The 17,544-nt window shown below is 36.9% G+C and overlaps 1 protein-coding gene across 1 annotated transcript; it reads left to right on the top strand.

Moving 5' to 3' along the window:
- Positions 1–16,783: 16,783 nt before the first annotated feature.
- Positions 16,784–17,194, top strand: LOC141665776 (uncharacterized). The gene has a single exon (XM_074471756.1). The coding sequence runs from the start codon at positions 16,784–16,786 to the stop codon at positions 17,192–17,194; it is 411 nt and encodes a 136-aa protein (XP_074327857.1).
- Positions 17,195–17,544: the final 350 nt, after the last annotated feature.

Raw genomic sequence — 17,544 nt, 5'->3', positions numbered from 1 at the left:
AATTTACGTTTTCGTTGCGTTTATGTGCTAAAAACCCTTCAATGGCATCAGAGCTACTTGCGAAAAGTTTTTAATTCGTTTATGTGTCTAACTATTTTCTATTTATGAGCATGTACGTGATTCTCCATGATTTGATGTTGAAATAATATGCTTATATATGTATGGTTTTGAATATATGATATTCATGTGAGTTATATAATCATAAGATGATTATGTAATCTGTATATATACTGATATATACATGATTTATGTTTGTTCTAATTATGAGAATCATATTAGATATGGATTCTGAATTGGCTGCTGCAGATTTGCTGAAATCTGGGTCTTTACGCAAACGAATACCCTATTCCATAGGTAAACGAGCGTCTGAATAAAACTGATAGCTAAAGCTATCAACGACTCGTCTGTAAGGCGTTTGACGTCATTTACTGCCCGTAAACAGTGATTCTTGTTTTTCTGATTTGATTCTAATTTTTCTGATTTTTGTCATATTTTTTTTTATGATTAGATCATGGATAATATGATATGTTAAGATCAGATTATGTGTTTTAACATGCTTTTATGTGTTGTATGAGCATGGTGGATGGTTATGACCTTTCGACCTTAGTGTAATGGTTTTGGTTTTAAATACGACTTGCATGTCGTCAATCTTTGTAATCATAAATCTCGAATATAACTCGAGTTATTCTTGTAAGTTCATTAGATTAGTTTTACTTTCAATCTATGTTATGTAATTGAAGACTCAAGAAGGCTATCCAATGGAGGTGATACAAAGAAGAAGACGAGGCATACAAGAAGTCTAAACAAAGAAGAAGACTTATATAATAAGTAGTTGTATTTATTTCCATCACCATATTAGATTGACCTTGATCTTTATCATGAGATTGATAAAGATCACATAGGATGGGGCCATAACCAAACACATTTACTTTATTGTACTTTACATTTACTTGTTTATTTAATTTTATATATGAGATATATGCCTATGTTTACCATGCGATGATAGATTTAGGTGAACTTAAATCAATATAAGGCGTGCTCTAGAAAATCTAGAATATGAATTGTTTCTTGCCTTAACAATAATATTATGAATACAATCATGAGATTCTTATGTTTATGAAATACGTAATTAAATATGAATTTTCAATATTGAGAGAAAGGATGATTCTGTCAAAAGCAGATTTCTATCTGTAAGAAAGGGGTATTAAGTGACGCCTCTTGACAATGCTCCCCCCAATCTGGGAATCATCTGATTATCGATTATTGATTTGAAATATTTAATTTAAAAGGAAGAATCTCTTTATAATATGATTATGATTGTAACATAATATAATCCCTCTAAAATTAAATAATATCAAGTAGTAATTGGCCAATTACACAACGGGCTTGTGTCGGTCATAGCCTTCCAACATGGTAGAAAGTGGTTCTTATTTTTAAATCATTGTCATTTCGTGCTACAGCCGAGGGCTTTGATTTTGAAATAAGAAATACTTGTCTATTACATAGAGATGTGTACATTGAATTAGAATCTAAAGGTCATTACGTGCTACAGCCGTGGGCCGTTGGAGACTGATTCAATTGTACGAAATGTTGGGTTAGACTTGACTTAGAATATTGAGTTTGTCGTGCTACAGCCGTGACTCAATTATTTAAGAGGCTAAAGTTTTATTAGGGAATAACATAAGATGTAATTGACAAGGGTTGTCTGCCTATTGAACATCACATGACGTTTCGTGCTATAGCCGAGGTTGTGTGATGGAATGTAGGATCCCTATTCCCACTAGCATTATGAATGCTTAATTTTCACTTAGGGGTTGTATAAATTAGATAAACTAGTGGGAGCCACTTATGAATAAAGACCCGATTCATATAGTGTCTTGAAATTAAATTAAATATTTGCTAAGTGTTGTTATGTGTTCATCATTTACAGATTTACTATATTCGTTATATCTTCTGCACTATCACTCCGGAGTATACTAGATGCTCACAAGTTGACTGGTCCTAATTTTGCTGACTGGCTTCGAAACTTGAGAATTGTTCTCAGTGTTGAGAAGCTAGAATATGTGCTTGACTCACCTAAGCCTACTGAAACTGCTAGCGATGCACATAATGATGAACATGTTGTGTATCGTAAGTGGATAGATGATGCAAATGATGCTAAATGCATCATGCTAGCTTCCATGAACATTGAGCTACAGAAGCAACATGAGCATATGGATGCTCAGACTATCCTTATGCATCTACAAGAGTTGTATGATGTGGCAGGGAGGACAGCTCGATATGAGATATCGAAGGAGCTGTTCGGTTGTAGGATGTCTGAGGGATCATCTGTGAATGACCATGTACTTAAGATGATTAATTTGATTGAACGTCTTGGACAACTTGGTTTTGCCATGGATGGGGAGCTGAGCCAAGACTTGGTCTTACAATCACTTCTGAGTTCGTTCTCGCAGTGTGTTGTGAACTTTCATATGAATAAGCTGGATGTCAGCCTGCCTGAACTCCACAACATGTTGAAGACTGCAGAATCAAATTTTCCCCCTAAGAAGAGTTCTGTTCTTCTAATTGGTGAAGGTTCCAATCCTAAGAAAAGGAAGAAGAACCCTTCCAAGAAGAAGAAAGTAGGTGAGAAAAAGCCGGTTCCACCAAAAGCTGAAGAATCCAAGAGCAAAGCTGTTTACTTTCACTGTAACAAGGTGGGGCACTGGAAGAGGAACTGCAAGGTTTACCTTGTAGAATTGAAGAAGAAAAAGGGTAGTGAGACTACCGCTTCTGATTCAGGTATGTTCATGATCGAAGTTAATATGTCACTAAGTCAAATTTCTACTTGGGTATTAGATACCGCCTGTGGTTCTCATATTTGCAATTCGTTGCAGGGACTAAGGAGAAGTAGGACTCTTGAAGAAGATGAGGTGATTCTACGGATGGGAAATAGAGCAAGAGTTGCTGCTGAAGTTGTAGGATCATTTCATTTACATATGCCTACGGGCAAGACTATTATTCTAAATAATTGTTATTTTGTTCCCTCGATTGTGAGGAATATTATTTCTATTCCATGTTAGACTTGGCTGGATTTTCATTTGTTATTCAGAATAATAAATGTTCAATTCTTAGAGATAACGTTCTTTATGGAAGTGGTATTTTAAATAATGGTCTGTATGTATGTGACGTAGAGCATAATTTACTACAAACTGAACATACTAATAAAAGAAAAAGGGATGATGAAAATCTCACTTTCTTGTGGCACTGCGGACTTGGTCATATTAGTGAAAATAGACTGCATACATTGAAGGAAGGGTTACTTGACCCATTTGATTTTGAATCATATCCTACATGTAAGTCTTGTCTATTAGGTAAAATGACCAAATCTCCATTTAGTGGACATGGAGAGAGGGCTGCATATTAGTTAGGATTGGTATATACAGATGTATGTGGACCACTGTCTACGCAAGCCATGAGTGGATTTTCATACTTCATTAATTTCATAGATGATCGATCTAGATTCGGATATGTGTATTTGATGAAACACAAGTCTGAAGCCTTTGAAAAGTTCAAAGAATATAAGTATGAAGTGGAGAAACAAACCAAACATAGTATTATAACTCTTCGATCAGATTGAGGTGGTGAATACTTGAATGGAGAGTTTCTAGCTTATCTAAAAAAATAGTATAGTCTCCCAGTGGACTCCTCCATATATTCCACAGTTGAATGGGGTATCTGAAAGAAGAAATTGAACTTTGTTAGACATGGTTCGGTCCATGATGAGCTATGCGAATCTTCCAGTATTCCTGTGGGGTTATGCATTGGAAACCTCAGCATATTTACTGAATAAGGTGCCTTCCAAATCTGTTCCTTAAACTCCATATGAGATATGGAAAGAAAGGAAACCGAGTCTTAAACACGTTAAGATTTGGGGATGTCCATCTTATGTCAAGAAAGTTGACCCAGATAAGCTCGAATCTTGATCTGTAAAATATAATTTTCATCCTAAAGAGACTTTAGGGTATTACTTTTACACCGATCATCGGGTGTTTGTCTCCAGACATGCTACCTTCTTGGAAAAGCAATTTATCCTTGAAGGAAACAGTGGGAGCAAAATTGAACTTGATGAAGTTCAAGAAGCACAAACTACTACGGATCAAGTGGAAACACCTGTTCAGACTGAACAACCTTCTGTGGAACAGCCCATTCGTAGGTCAGGGAGAGTGTCTCGCCAACCTGAGAGGTATTATGGCCTTGTCATTGAGAATGACAATGAGTTGTCAATCATTGATGATGACGACCCTGTGACCTATAATGAGGCTATGAGTAGTGTTGACTCAGAGAAATGGCATAGTGCCATGAAATCCGAAATGGAATCTATGTATACCAACCAAGTATGGACTTTGGTTGAAGCACCTGAGGGTGTGAATCGTAATTAGTGCAAATGGGTATACAAAAGAAAGATTGGAGCAGATGGCCAGGTGGAGACCTATAAGGCCAGGCTCGTGGCAAAAGGATTTAGACAAAGGCAAGGGATTGACTTTGATGAAACTTTTTTGCATGTAGCCCTGTTAAAATCAATTCGGATTTTGCTTGCGATTGCTGCTTACTACGACTATGAGATCTGGCAAATGGACGTGAAAACGGCCTTCCTCAATGGGAAACTTGAAGAGGAAGTGTATATGACACAACTAGAGGGTTTTCTTTCCAAGGGAAATGAACACCTAGTGTGTAAGCTACTGCGAACCGTATATGGTTTAAAGCAAGCTTCTTGTAGATGGAACATCCGTTTTGATGAGACAATCAAAGAGTTTGGTTTTATCAAAAACATAGATGAACCATGTGTCTACAAAAAGGTTAGTGGGAGCGCGATAACATTTCTTGTATTATATTGAAAGAGGAGACGTCAAGAGAGTTGACACACATAACAACGTAGCAGACCCACTCACAAAGCCACTTTCTCAAAGTCACTTTGATCATCATAAAGACAAGATGGGTATTAGATACCAGAGTGATTGGCTTTAGTACAAGTGGGAGACACAAATAAATAATTACCAGCCATTATTAATTAATTTCTCCACCATTAAATCATTCTCTTTTATGGTGTGACCCTGTAGGTTCAATATTAAGCCGGTGGTAGAAATAAATAATAATAAAACTATTTTATCATTATTTATATAAATTCTCTAATAATTAAATATGATTATTAAATAAATTAATCATATTTATTCTACATCGTGAGGGATACTTCTCAGCATATCGTGACTATCCGGATAATACGAATTCACTACTTAGAATACCAAGAACCTATTCAGTGAGTAGTTACCGTACAATCAATTCCTTCTACCCTGCAATGTCACGATTAAATACAAGGCATGGAACTTGTGTCAAGCCTATCTTAATTAATCATTTGCTTTCCCATTCACTATGCTTAGTTCTATTTAATGTAAATTAGAAACTCCTTTCTAATTTCATTCACTCTGGCCAGAGATTCCTGAACTAGCATAAGTGGATCAGCATTAAACATTCTCTTCCTTCACTGGAAGGGGTAGATCCTTTATTGATCATACACTATCTTCGTGTAAAAATTTCTATACCCAGTAGAGCCCTTATAATTGTCCCTGGAGACTAAGAACTAAACCAAAGCATAGTTTAGTGTACACAAGATGACTATGATGACCTCAAGTCTAAGGATACTTGTACAACTATCACTATGTGAACAACTGCTGACACGTGAGTGAACTCCATCAATTGTTCAGCTATGTGAGTAATGTTCAGTGAAATTATTCTATAATAAGCACCTACATACTAGCTATAGTGTCACCACACAAATGTCTATGAGAACAGACATCCTTCATAATGAAGCAAGCATAGTATGTACCGATCTTTGCGGATTAGTAATTACCAATTAGTAATCCTACGACCAAGAAATATTTAAGTTTAGAGTTATCATCTTTTAGGTCTCATTATTATGATCTCATCATAATCCATAAAAAGCTTTACTCTAAACTACAGTATATCTTATTTAAACACTTAAATAGATAAAGCCCGCAATAAAACCAAAATAAGTCTTTTATTAATGTCAATGAAATCAAAACAGATTACATAAAAGTTATTCCTAAATCATCATACATGATTGGAGTTAGGACACATCTCTTTCAATCTCCCACTTGTACTAAAGCCAATCACTCTGGTATCTAATACCCATCTTGTCTTTATGACGATCAAAGTGACTTTGAGAAAGTGGCTTTGTGAGTGGGTCTGCTACGTTGTTATGTGTGTCAACTCTCTTGATGTCTCCTCTTTCAATATAATACAAGAAATATTATCGCGCTCCCACTAACCTTTTTGTAGAGACATGGTTTATCTATGTTTTTGATAAAACCAAACTCTTTGATTGTCTCATCAAAACGGATGTTCCATCTACGAGAAGCTTGCTTTAAACCATATATGGTTCGCAGCAGCTTACACACTAGGTGTTCTTTTCCCTTGGAAAGAAAACCCTCTAGCTGTGTCATATACACTTCCTCTTCAAGTTTCCCATTGAGGACGGCCGTTTTCACGTCCATTTTCCAGATCTCATAGTCGTAGTAAGCAGCAATCGCAAGCAAAATCCGAATTGATTTTAACAGGGCTACAGGCAAAAAAGTTTCATCAAAGTCAATCCCTTGCCTTTGTCTGAATCCTTTTGCCACGAGCCTGGCCTTATAGGTCTCCACCTGGCCATCTGCTCCAATCTTTCTTTTGTATACCCATTTGCACTCATTAGGATTCACACCCTCAGGTGCTTCAACCAAAGTCCATACTTGGTTGGTATACATAGATTCCATTTTGGATTTTATGGCACTATGCCATTTCTCTGAGTCAACACTACTCATAGCCTCATTATAGGTCACAGGGTCGTCATCATCAATGATTGACAACTCATTGTCATTCTCAATGACAAGGCCATAATACCTCTCAGGTTGGTGAGACACTCTCCCTGACCTACGAATGGGCTGTTCCACAGAAGGTTGTTCAGTCTGAACAGGTGTTTCCACTTGATCCGTAGTAGTTTGTGCTTCTTGAACTTCATGAAGTTCAATTTTGCTCCCACTGTTTCCTTCAAGGATAAACTGCTTTTCCAAGAAGGTAGCATGTCTGGAGACAAACACCCGATGATCGGTGTAAAAGTAATACCCTAAAGTCTCTTTAGGATATCCCACAAAATTATATTTTACAGATCGAGATCCCAGCTTATCTGGGTCAACTTTCTTGACATAAGCTGGACATCCCCAAATCTTAACATGTTTAAGACTCGGTTTCCTTTTGAATGCATCTCCTAGTACTTGATTTAATTATAGAAGAAGCATGTTTAGGATTACAATAGGGCAAAGACTGCTAGTCCTCCTTATGTAAGGTTGGAATCATTTTTCACCTAGCCTAGAGACAAATCTGTCAAGGGTAGTAAAACGGAGAAAATGGTCAGTCAAAGATAAAAATTAGCATGATAAGGTTGCAGTTGTTGTTATCTCTGTTTATAATAATATCCCTAATCCATCTGGACCCAAACTGATAAGTTGGGTACCAAGAACTGTTAATCCATTTGTGAGTGCATGACATAACAGGTTAATTGATTCATATGTATTCTTGGTAATTCATGCTCAGGGCATATGATCAAAGAAAGAGCCTCACAATCGAATGTGATTGACAAAAGCTATTCCTTCAATAATCTTTGAAGATGACAACAAAGGTTTTCATTACGGGATAAGCTATACAGAAAAGGAATGTCATCATGAACTCAACAATTGCTATCACTGATAACAACTAATTATTAGAGTCATTGATAACAGTTGAAGCAACTTCCTTGCTGGAGAATCAAAGCACAAATCCTCTTATCAGAAAGTTCTGCATCAAAGGACAAAATGTCAATTCAAAGAGGGATTAGTGTCTCATCTGAAGCAGAAAGTTTGAGAAGCTTGCTCTTCTTAGAGTAATGGAAGAATATGCTCGTGGCTAGACTGGAAACTCTGAAAAGGTGAACTCAATGGTTTCTACTATAAAGCTTCATCTGATAAAAGTTTAGCTATGACATTAGAGGCTCTCACCCTTGAACATCAACTCAAGGAAATCTTTTGTGAAATGGGATTAGTGAGAGGACTGCCTCATCTGGAATTCAAAAGATGATAAATGTGAGGCATGTCGGAAAGAGAAGTGAAAGACAACATCGCATCAAAGTAAAGATATACCTTAGTGATGGTGGTTGACTACTTTTATTAAACAAAGTTGTTGTTCGTGCATTCTAAAGATAAGACATCACAAATGGTGATTGATCATATCAGAAGATCAAGCTGGAAGCAACTGTAAAATAAATGATCTTGTGGTCAGATAATGGGACTGAATTCAAGAAGCAGTTCTGATTAATATCTGTAGTATCAAGAATATTTTGAGACATATTCAGCAATGGGAGCTCCGTGTCATAATTGAGTGGTACAAAGGAAGAACTAGAACTTGATTAAAGCTACAAGGGAAATATCAAGCTAATCAAGACTTTCTAAATACCAAAGGACTGAAGCAGTCAATACAGTTTACAACAAGTAAGATCAAGCCTTGGTCTGGATGTATACATGAAGACCACTAATGAGTTAATGGCCAACAGGAGCAAACACTTAATAAAATGGAAGTGTTTGGAGAGAATATTCTATAGAAGTAAACAATGAAATGTTTTCAATTATTTGAAGATCTTGGCATTTGCAGCTAAGACTAGTTAGGATATTTTCCATTGCTACTCAGTGGAGTATACAACCTACAGGGCATTTGTGGTTTATCAATAGAAGGTGATTGAAAGTCTAAGTGCACAGTTCAACAACTTAATGCTCCAAGCTGTTAAAGGAGAAATTAATGGTATTGATGATTCATATCCAAGCAATGGAATGGCAGTGTATAACACAACTCATTATTTCAATGATGCCAGTCAGCAAGGGTAAGGTTTTCTAGGAAATCCCAGCAACAGCTTAGGGGGAGCAAAAGAAGGATCAACTAGTCAGACACAACACCACATTGAAAATTCAGAGGACACAACAAGAACATATCCGCTGAGATAAAGGGTTTGATGTCAAGTCTATTCCCAGAGCCTAGTTTTTAAGTGGTCTAGATGGTGGAGTAATGATTAGCAGGGCTACTGAGTGCGAATGATTATTTCTCTAGTTTTCTATCTGAAGAAGAAACTAAGAAAATTACAGAAGCTCTGATAGATCCGGATTGGTTGGGTGATTTCAAAGCAAAATGAACTCAATCAGTCTGTAAGCAGATTGTAGGAAATCTGGTATTCAAACCAAGTTATAATATTGTAATTGGTGCAAGGATAACCAGAAGTTAAACTGGATGACAATGGAATTGTTACGAGGGACAAGGCCAAACTAGAAGGAAGCAGTATCTGACAGAAAGCATCGGTGACGAGACTTAAGGATATTACATCATATCAGGCACCTGATGCACATTACATTTGGAATTGGACTCTAGTAGATGTGTACAAGTGCACTCCTGGTTGGTGAGTCAAAAGAGGAAGTCGATACACCACAGTTCATGGACTTTGCAGTTGCAGATCTATTGGACTATGCATATCTCTTCTTCACAATCTCACTTCAGGTTGGTGTGAACTAGTGTACTACTCAAAGAATCGTCAAGGACATGGTATGGCACTCTAACTGAAGTTACAGTTTAATATGAACTAGTAGAGTCATCATATTAATAACTCTCTTATCACTAGGCACAAATATATTATTTTATATGTGCAGTGATATAATGATAATGTTATATGTTGGTCTACTAACAAAGACTTGTGCAAGATTATTTTCTAACTAATTGCAAAGTAGGTATGGAGGAGCGTGTTGGAAAGGTTGCAATTCTTTTTGGGATTACTTTAAGCAAGTCATTAGAGTAATTCTTTTAGGAGCTCAAGCAAGCCAAAAGAACAATTCTTTTAGGAGCACAAGTAAACCAAAAGAATGATGGAAATACAAGTAAGTTAAGGATCTTTTGAAGATGCAAAATTTGGAAAATTTTGAACATGCCAAGACTGCTTACCAATAGAAACCACTAAAGTTTGATTAGTGCAACTCAGGTATAATGATAAGCTATAGAGGTATAACGAGCTCACTCTTTTACTCAAATGCTAATAGACAACATGTAATGTTCTCAAGATGCCAATATGCAAGGTTCCAAGTGGTTCCTAGAGAATCCAATCGTATAGCTATTAACAAGATTATTAGATATCTTAAGGGACTACCAACTCTTGGAGTAAAGTACCCCAAATATATTGTGCTTAACATGTTTGGCTATATAGAGATAGATTACGCAGGTTGAAAGAAAGACATGAGAAGTATCTCTGAAGCTGTCAACCTAAGTGACAGGAGAAGCATCTCAGAAAGCTGTCAACTTCGTGAAAAAATATTAATTTCTTATTATGATAAGAAACAACCTCAAATACAACAACTATGTGAACACTCTATGACAAGGCACCTTCATACCATACATCTTCTCAAAATGATGTAATGATTGAAAAGGCACAAAACAATTACAAGATTCATCCTCTCAATAGGGTGCATCTATTGAAATTCTCCTGTCGGCCAGGGTATCTGATGTAGTATCACCACCTTAAATATAAACAATTCTTGATTCACAAGGAAAGGTTACACACACAAAGGATGAGTTGATAGAAATGAGAGTTTCGACCATTTTACGGTTAGATTCGATTGTTCAAGGTTCTTTAATGGACCAATTGCCTTTACAGGTGTTAGGAGAGGATACTGATCTAATAGCCATATGTCAGTGGTCAGTGTCTACCTCCCCAAGACTAATAAACCTGGATGTATCTGCAAATAGTGGATCTAAATTAGGTGCAGATCGACAACTTGTTGATAATGATTCAGATTTACGTGATGAGTCACTAGGAAATGTCTTCACAGACATTAGAAGGGAACTTTGATCTTTATGCTAAATTCTTTGGATCATTGTTTACCTTCCCAGAGTTCAAATCTGGAACCCTAAAAGGGAAACTAGCAACTTGTAGATTATGACTCAGATTCATTTGACAAGTCTAACAAGGATGGGGATTTATGAACTCCCATTGCACCACCTGTGACCTCCTTAAGGATGGATGGCTAAGGTGATTTCCTTGCGGGTACAGCTGGATTTTGGAGCTATGAGAGGAGTGATACACTTGTGAGAATGAGTGTAAACACGAGTGGAGAGAAGAGTGAAACACATGTGAGGTACATGAAATAGAAACACACACTCATAGTGAGGAAGAAAGAGAAACACCATATCCCATTCCCTATCCCTAAATATGGTTCTTGATACTTCGAGTCTCGATTTTGTTTATGATTGGAACCTAACTCTTAGGAAACTAACATTTACAGATTTGATTAGAATACTTCGACACCTAACCAGTTGGAACATAACAATTGGTAACAATTGATGATCTTACAATTGGGAGGTATAAGGAGTTGGGAATATTGGATAACATGATGATCAACAGTGAAGCCATTTTGCAGAATTTGAAGGGATATAGTTGATCAGACTATGACTTGTTATTTATTTCCAAAAAGCTTGGTCTACCTGATCCGAAGCCGACATATATGTCCTTGCAGTTGGCCGATTGTTCTATTACATATCCATGAGGCATTGTGGAGGATGTGTTGGTCAAGGTGGACAAACTTATCTTTCTTACTGACTTTGTAATTCTTGACTTTGAGGAGGATAAGAAGATTCCCATTATCTTGGGGAGACCATTCTTAGCTACTGGCCGAACTATGATCGATGTGCAAAAAGGAGAGCTTACGATGAAGGTTCACGATCAAAAGGTCACTTTTAATGTGCTCAAGGCAATAAAGTTACCCACAGCTAAAGAGGAGTGCTTTAAAGTATAGTGGGTAGACTCTGTCGTGAATTCGAAACTTGAGAAATTGCCAAAGTCAGAGACCTTAGAGAGATCCTTAATGGGGAAATCAGTTATTGATGAAAAGGAAGGAGTAGAGCAACTGCAGGTTTTGAATTCACCTCCTGGAAGAGGAAGTTGGATATGCCATTCGATTCTCTGGGTTAGCAGAGCTAAAAATTTCTCAGGAGCGTCTCGAGCCGTCTATTGAAGATGTTTTCACACTTGAGCTTCACCCATTACCAGATCACTTGAGTTATGCATTCTTAGGTGCACCCCATGATAAGGGCTTGTGATATATTTTTGATGATATAAAGGGTAGCCGAACGGATCCACCAGTGCCTATAGAGGGTTCTTCTCATGTGCAAAAGGTAGTTGATAGGACTGGTGTCGGTGATGAGCGGTACAAGCGAGTAACTAGGCGTATGGAGGCCATGCACGACATTTACGTCGTTTTGCTACAGATTTAACATAGGCTTTGGGCACTATTTTCCGAGCCACTGGTGTCGAGGTTGATTGGCCACCTGATCCTCCACCCGAGGAGGGTGAACTTTCTGAATACTAGGTATGCCTGAAATCCTTATTATTGCCTTCAATGAGGACACTGAAAATTTTAAGTTTGGGGGTGATAATGTAAGGATTAGTTTGTGTGTGTCCATATAGTTCATATAGATTCATATTGCATGTTTAGTTGTAGTTCATTCAGGTTTTTGCAAAATTGTTCATTTAGGACATATTTGTTTGCATTTTTGTTCATGTTATAATGTGAGTCCATGTAGTTGCATTTACATGCATATAACATGATCCCTTGGGTCGAGCTATTTCTGATTGATTGGTTGATGTTGATGTGAGTGTAGTGATGATGAATAGAGGGATGTTTAAGTCCTAATGAATTGATTTACATGCCAGAAACAAATATTTTCACAAAGTCTTATAGGATTGCTTTTGATCTAGATCATGATCATACTTGTTTGTTGTTAAGATTTAATCACTTGGTTATATTTAGAATTTGTGATATTCTCGTATTGACGTAAAAACACTAATTTTTTTATCTGGAGAAAAATTTGGATTTCATTGCTAGTTGTTGTAAGGCTAGGCGTCAAATGGCTAGTAGCTGGCTCATATTTTTATGAGTAGTCTAGGGTTGAATGATATAGAGCGAAACGCACTCATTCAGAAATTATTGGAAAAAAAGAAAAAAAGAAAAAAAATATATGTGTTATGCATAATTGATCAAGAGTGAGCTCTTTAATACTCGAGTTATTAAGTTCTTAGGGGACTTTGTGCCTAATGACCTAAGGCTTTTCATAGTCTGGGATCCGCTAACCTAACGCTCGCTAAATGGGTATTATTGTATAAGTCTTTTGGGACGTCATTCATTGCACGGTCAAATAAGCATGTTGTTATATGTTCAATAATAGCATGAATCCTTGTATAACTCTGGTAGAAAGGAGGTGTTGAGAGTCATTATGCATTTAACGTCTATTCTGTTTATAAACTTGTGATTGTTTTGATGAAAAGATAAGTATGGTTATTGATCTAGTATCGAGAGTATATCTGTTAAGCATCCTACACATGCACGTTTCTGGTTTGTGAGTTGGTTTGTTGAATTTATTCGAGTTCTGTTTTGAGTCATTGTATTTTTAGAGACATTGGCTTAATCATTTGGTTATGATTATTCTGAGGGGATCGATTGCATTATCATTTAGTTGCATTCATGCATTATGTTTATTTTATAGTTTTGAGTCTGTTTATGCTTGAGGACAAGCATTGATTCAAGTTTGGGGGTGTGATGAGTGGATTTTATATCTACTTGGAACGCTTCATTACAGGCATAAGTTGGTGTTTCGGACTCAAGTTGTTGGTATTTTTGATGAGTTTTTATATTTGTGCATTACAGGCATTAGTTGGATGATTAATCAAGCTTTTCAAGGTAATATGCTGAAAGGAGTTCAGAATCTGTATCCAACACCATTCTTATGTTTAGGAGCATCTCGAGAGCTTCGCATGGACTATTGGATTGTCGAATTCTGATTAGCGGAACTCAACTTACAAGCAAAAGAAGAAATTGGAGCAAAAATCCAGAAGCACGGCGCGCCCGCGCTGGGAAGCGGGGCGGCTGCGCTGAAAGAACAGTAGCACGGTGCGCCCGCGCTGGAATACGGGGCGGCCGCGCCAGAAAGTTAGAAACAGAGCGCGCCCGCACTGGGATAGCGTGCGGCCGCGCCAGGTTGTTTTCACAGAATCCTGATTCTAGTCTGATTTTGAGAGTCTGGAATCCCATAACGACCAGAAGCCTATATATATCAATAAAATCATGTTCTTACCAAGAAGGAGGCCTGGGAGAGCAATAAGAAGACCTTGAGAGCACGAGAAGGCTACGGAGAAGTAGACTCTTATTTTCTTCAATATAGTTGATACTTGGATGCTTGTTTTCGATTTGTCTTTGAACCCTAGTACTCTTATATTATTTATTATCATGTTTTCATTAGAACCCATGGTGACGATGAGTTTGATTATGAACTAATCATTATCGTGGGGTTCTAACAGATTTACTTATGGATTTCTTTAGTTAAATTGTTTCAATATCTTGGTGTGTGGTGATTGATTGATATCCTAGTATTGGTTGTGCTTATTCGTCTTATGTGTGTAGCTAACATATAAGATAGTGTGTTAATCTCTATTGAAGCGACAGTGAATATAGAGATTTAGAACTTGCCATGCTAGCATAGGTTCATGTATTTTTTATGCATGATTCGTAGGTAATTTTAACCATCTTACTTGCCTTATGTAATCACAATGGATAACTTGCGCATTAAACCGTTATTTTTTCAATTCTTATAAACAAATAAGGACTAAGCATAATTGGTGTCTATTCAACTTCTATCTCTTTTGTGAATGCTTGGTAGAAGGGTATTCGTACAATGAAAGTTGGCGTTTACTAGTTTCGTGTTATCTGATTAGTGTCATCACCATTACATGCTAAGGTTAAGAACAAAAAGGCTATTGAATGAAGTATTTAATGAGGTTAGGATCCCATGTTTGTCATATATAGTAATTCAACCTCAATTCTCTTAGTTAATGTTATTTAGTATAATCTCTTAGTTTAATCAAAACCCAATTTGTTATTTGTCTTAGTATTGAGCGATAACCATACATTGTTGCATATGTACATAAATTGAACTTAACCTAAACCAGTCTCTGTGGGAACGAATCTGATTTATATCTTATACTACTTGCGAATGCGTATGCTTGCGTGAATATTAGCGTGTGTTAACGTCCTAACACCCTGCTTCATGTACTTCCTCTGCCATACCATAACATGTTCATCAGGAAGTTAACAGGGCATTGATTGTGGAGTAGAGTCTTGAATTGGCTGTACTTCTAGACCGTGTGCCTGTCGGCCCCTATCAGGGAGTAGTTGTTCCATCTCCAGATATTCAGGCTAGGGTGAGAGCCCTTACTCAGTCAGCGATCGAGAGAGCTAGATACATAGAGTTTTTTGTCAGTTCCGTGGCTAGAGCGATGCAGTACCAGAGTTTAGTGGATTGGTTGGTATGTGAGCTCGGTGTGATTGGGGGCAGTGGCTAGGGATTTGTCTTTAGAGACAGTTAGCCGTCAGAACTCGGACGTGTGTGTCCGTTAGAGTTCAGAGTCCTGTGGTTTATTTTTAGTTAGTATGCCATGATGTTTAATCGGTGGCTGCTATGACCGCCAAGTTTTGTTGTTTATGTGGATTAGTACTGTTATGGTATCTTGAACCCCTTATATGCAAATTAGGGTTTCTTAGGTTATATTTTGTTCCCCATAATATTATTATATTTTCTAATAAGTTGCTTGTTTGTCCGTAAGAAGGTTGAAACTCAAAGTAAGCAAAGCCAAGGTTGTTCTAAATTTATTATAACCTAGATTTTCCTCCCTACCCCCTAACTTTTAATTCAACATCATTTCCTTCCATCAGTTAATTTTATTGTTGATTGAGACAGACAATGTATATGATTTGACTATTTGTCTTTGTGATAAAAGGTCATGTGGGACGCCACCTAATTATGTGTTGTAAACTATATGGTTCTAAGACTGGCCATCTTATGTACTTATATGGTTGTTCTCAGTCATATCTACATATTCTTCACCCTTCCTTCCTTTATAATTGATTTATTGATTTTAAATTCCATTTGATATTCTATGACAATGAATTTCATCAAAAACATCTGTAGTTAGACATCCCTAGTTATAGAAAGTATTCGAAAGTTGACTGTCAAGTAGAAAGGAAGTAAGAGAAGAAAATTAGGAATTATGGAGAATAAACAAGATCAAGAAGGATATAGTCAGAAGTTTCAAAGGAAATTTGGGAAGGATAGGGATAAAGGATTCAGAAGGCAACATAAAGTGTTTCAAATGCGGAAAAAAGGATCACTATGTGTCAAAATACAGAGTATAGAATATAGGATATTCCAGCCATAATTGTGGTATAGTAGAGCTCTTTGCCAAGAATTGTAGGAAAGATAACCAAGGAAGTATGGGAGGTAGTGCATCTAAAAGATTGACGTTTAGTACGGTTAGAGTTAGAACTTTTAAGATAACTAAGAGATTAACCGTTCATGATTCTGATGTAGGGGCAGGTACACTTTCTCTCAACTCCGTACCTGTTAAAGTTCTATTTGATTCTGGAGCATTTAAGTCTTTTATATCTAAGGATTGTATGAATAAAATGGATTTAATGTTGGAAGATTTAGATAAATCTTTGACCATAGAAGTGGCTAACCAAGATAGAGTCTCGGTAAATCAATTTTGTCCTAAATATCGGATAAAAATCCTAGGACACTCTTTTTTGGCTAGCCTAATACCTTTCGATCTAGGAGAGAATTTGACATAATTTTAAGAATGGATTGGTTGTCCCAACATAAGGTAAGAATTGACTGCAAGAAGAAGATGATTTTTATGTTTATGGAGGACAGGGTGAATTATCAAGGACAGAAACAAGAAAAGAAATTTCTCTCAGTACTGCAAGCAAAGAATCTGTTAAGACAAGGATGTGAAGCATACTTAATTCATGTAGTGGATACCAAGAAAGAGGCACCTAATATGGATGAGATTCCAATAGTGAGAGAATTTTCGGAAGTCCTTCCAGATGGATTGCCAGGATCTCTACCAGATCGTGAGATAAAGTTTTCTATTGACTTAGTACCAGGAGTAGAGCTAGTATCAAAAATTCTATATCTTATGGTCCCAGTGGAAATGAAAGAATTAGCTAAGCAAATTCAGGAATTGTTGGATAAGAGAGTAATAGAATAAGTGTATCCCCGTGAGGTGTACCAGTGTTGTTCACAAAGAAAAAGGATGGAGGTATGATATTGTATATTGTCTACCGCGAGTTAAATAAGTTGACAACCAAGAACAAGTATCCCCTACCTAGGATTGATGACTTATTTGACCAACTTAAAGGAGCATATTGTTTTTCAAAAATTGACTTGAGATCGGGCTATCATCAGATGAAGATTAAGCCTGAGGACGTACCAAAGACTGCGTTTATGACAAGATATGGATGTTACAAGTTTCTAGTGATGTCATTTGGATTAACAAACGCACCATCTGCATTTATGGATTTAATGAAAAGGGTGTATAAGGAGTATTTGGATAAGTTT

The sequence above is a fragment of the Apium graveolens genome, chromosome 6 (assembly GCF_009905375.1).
Source record: "Apium graveolens cultivar Ventura chromosome 6, ASM990537v1, whole genome shotgun sequence".
NCBI lineage: Eukaryota > Viridiplantae > Streptophyta > Magnoliopsida > Apiales > Apiaceae > Apium > Apium graveolens.
This window is presented reverse-complemented; position numbering and strand designations above follow the sequence as displayed.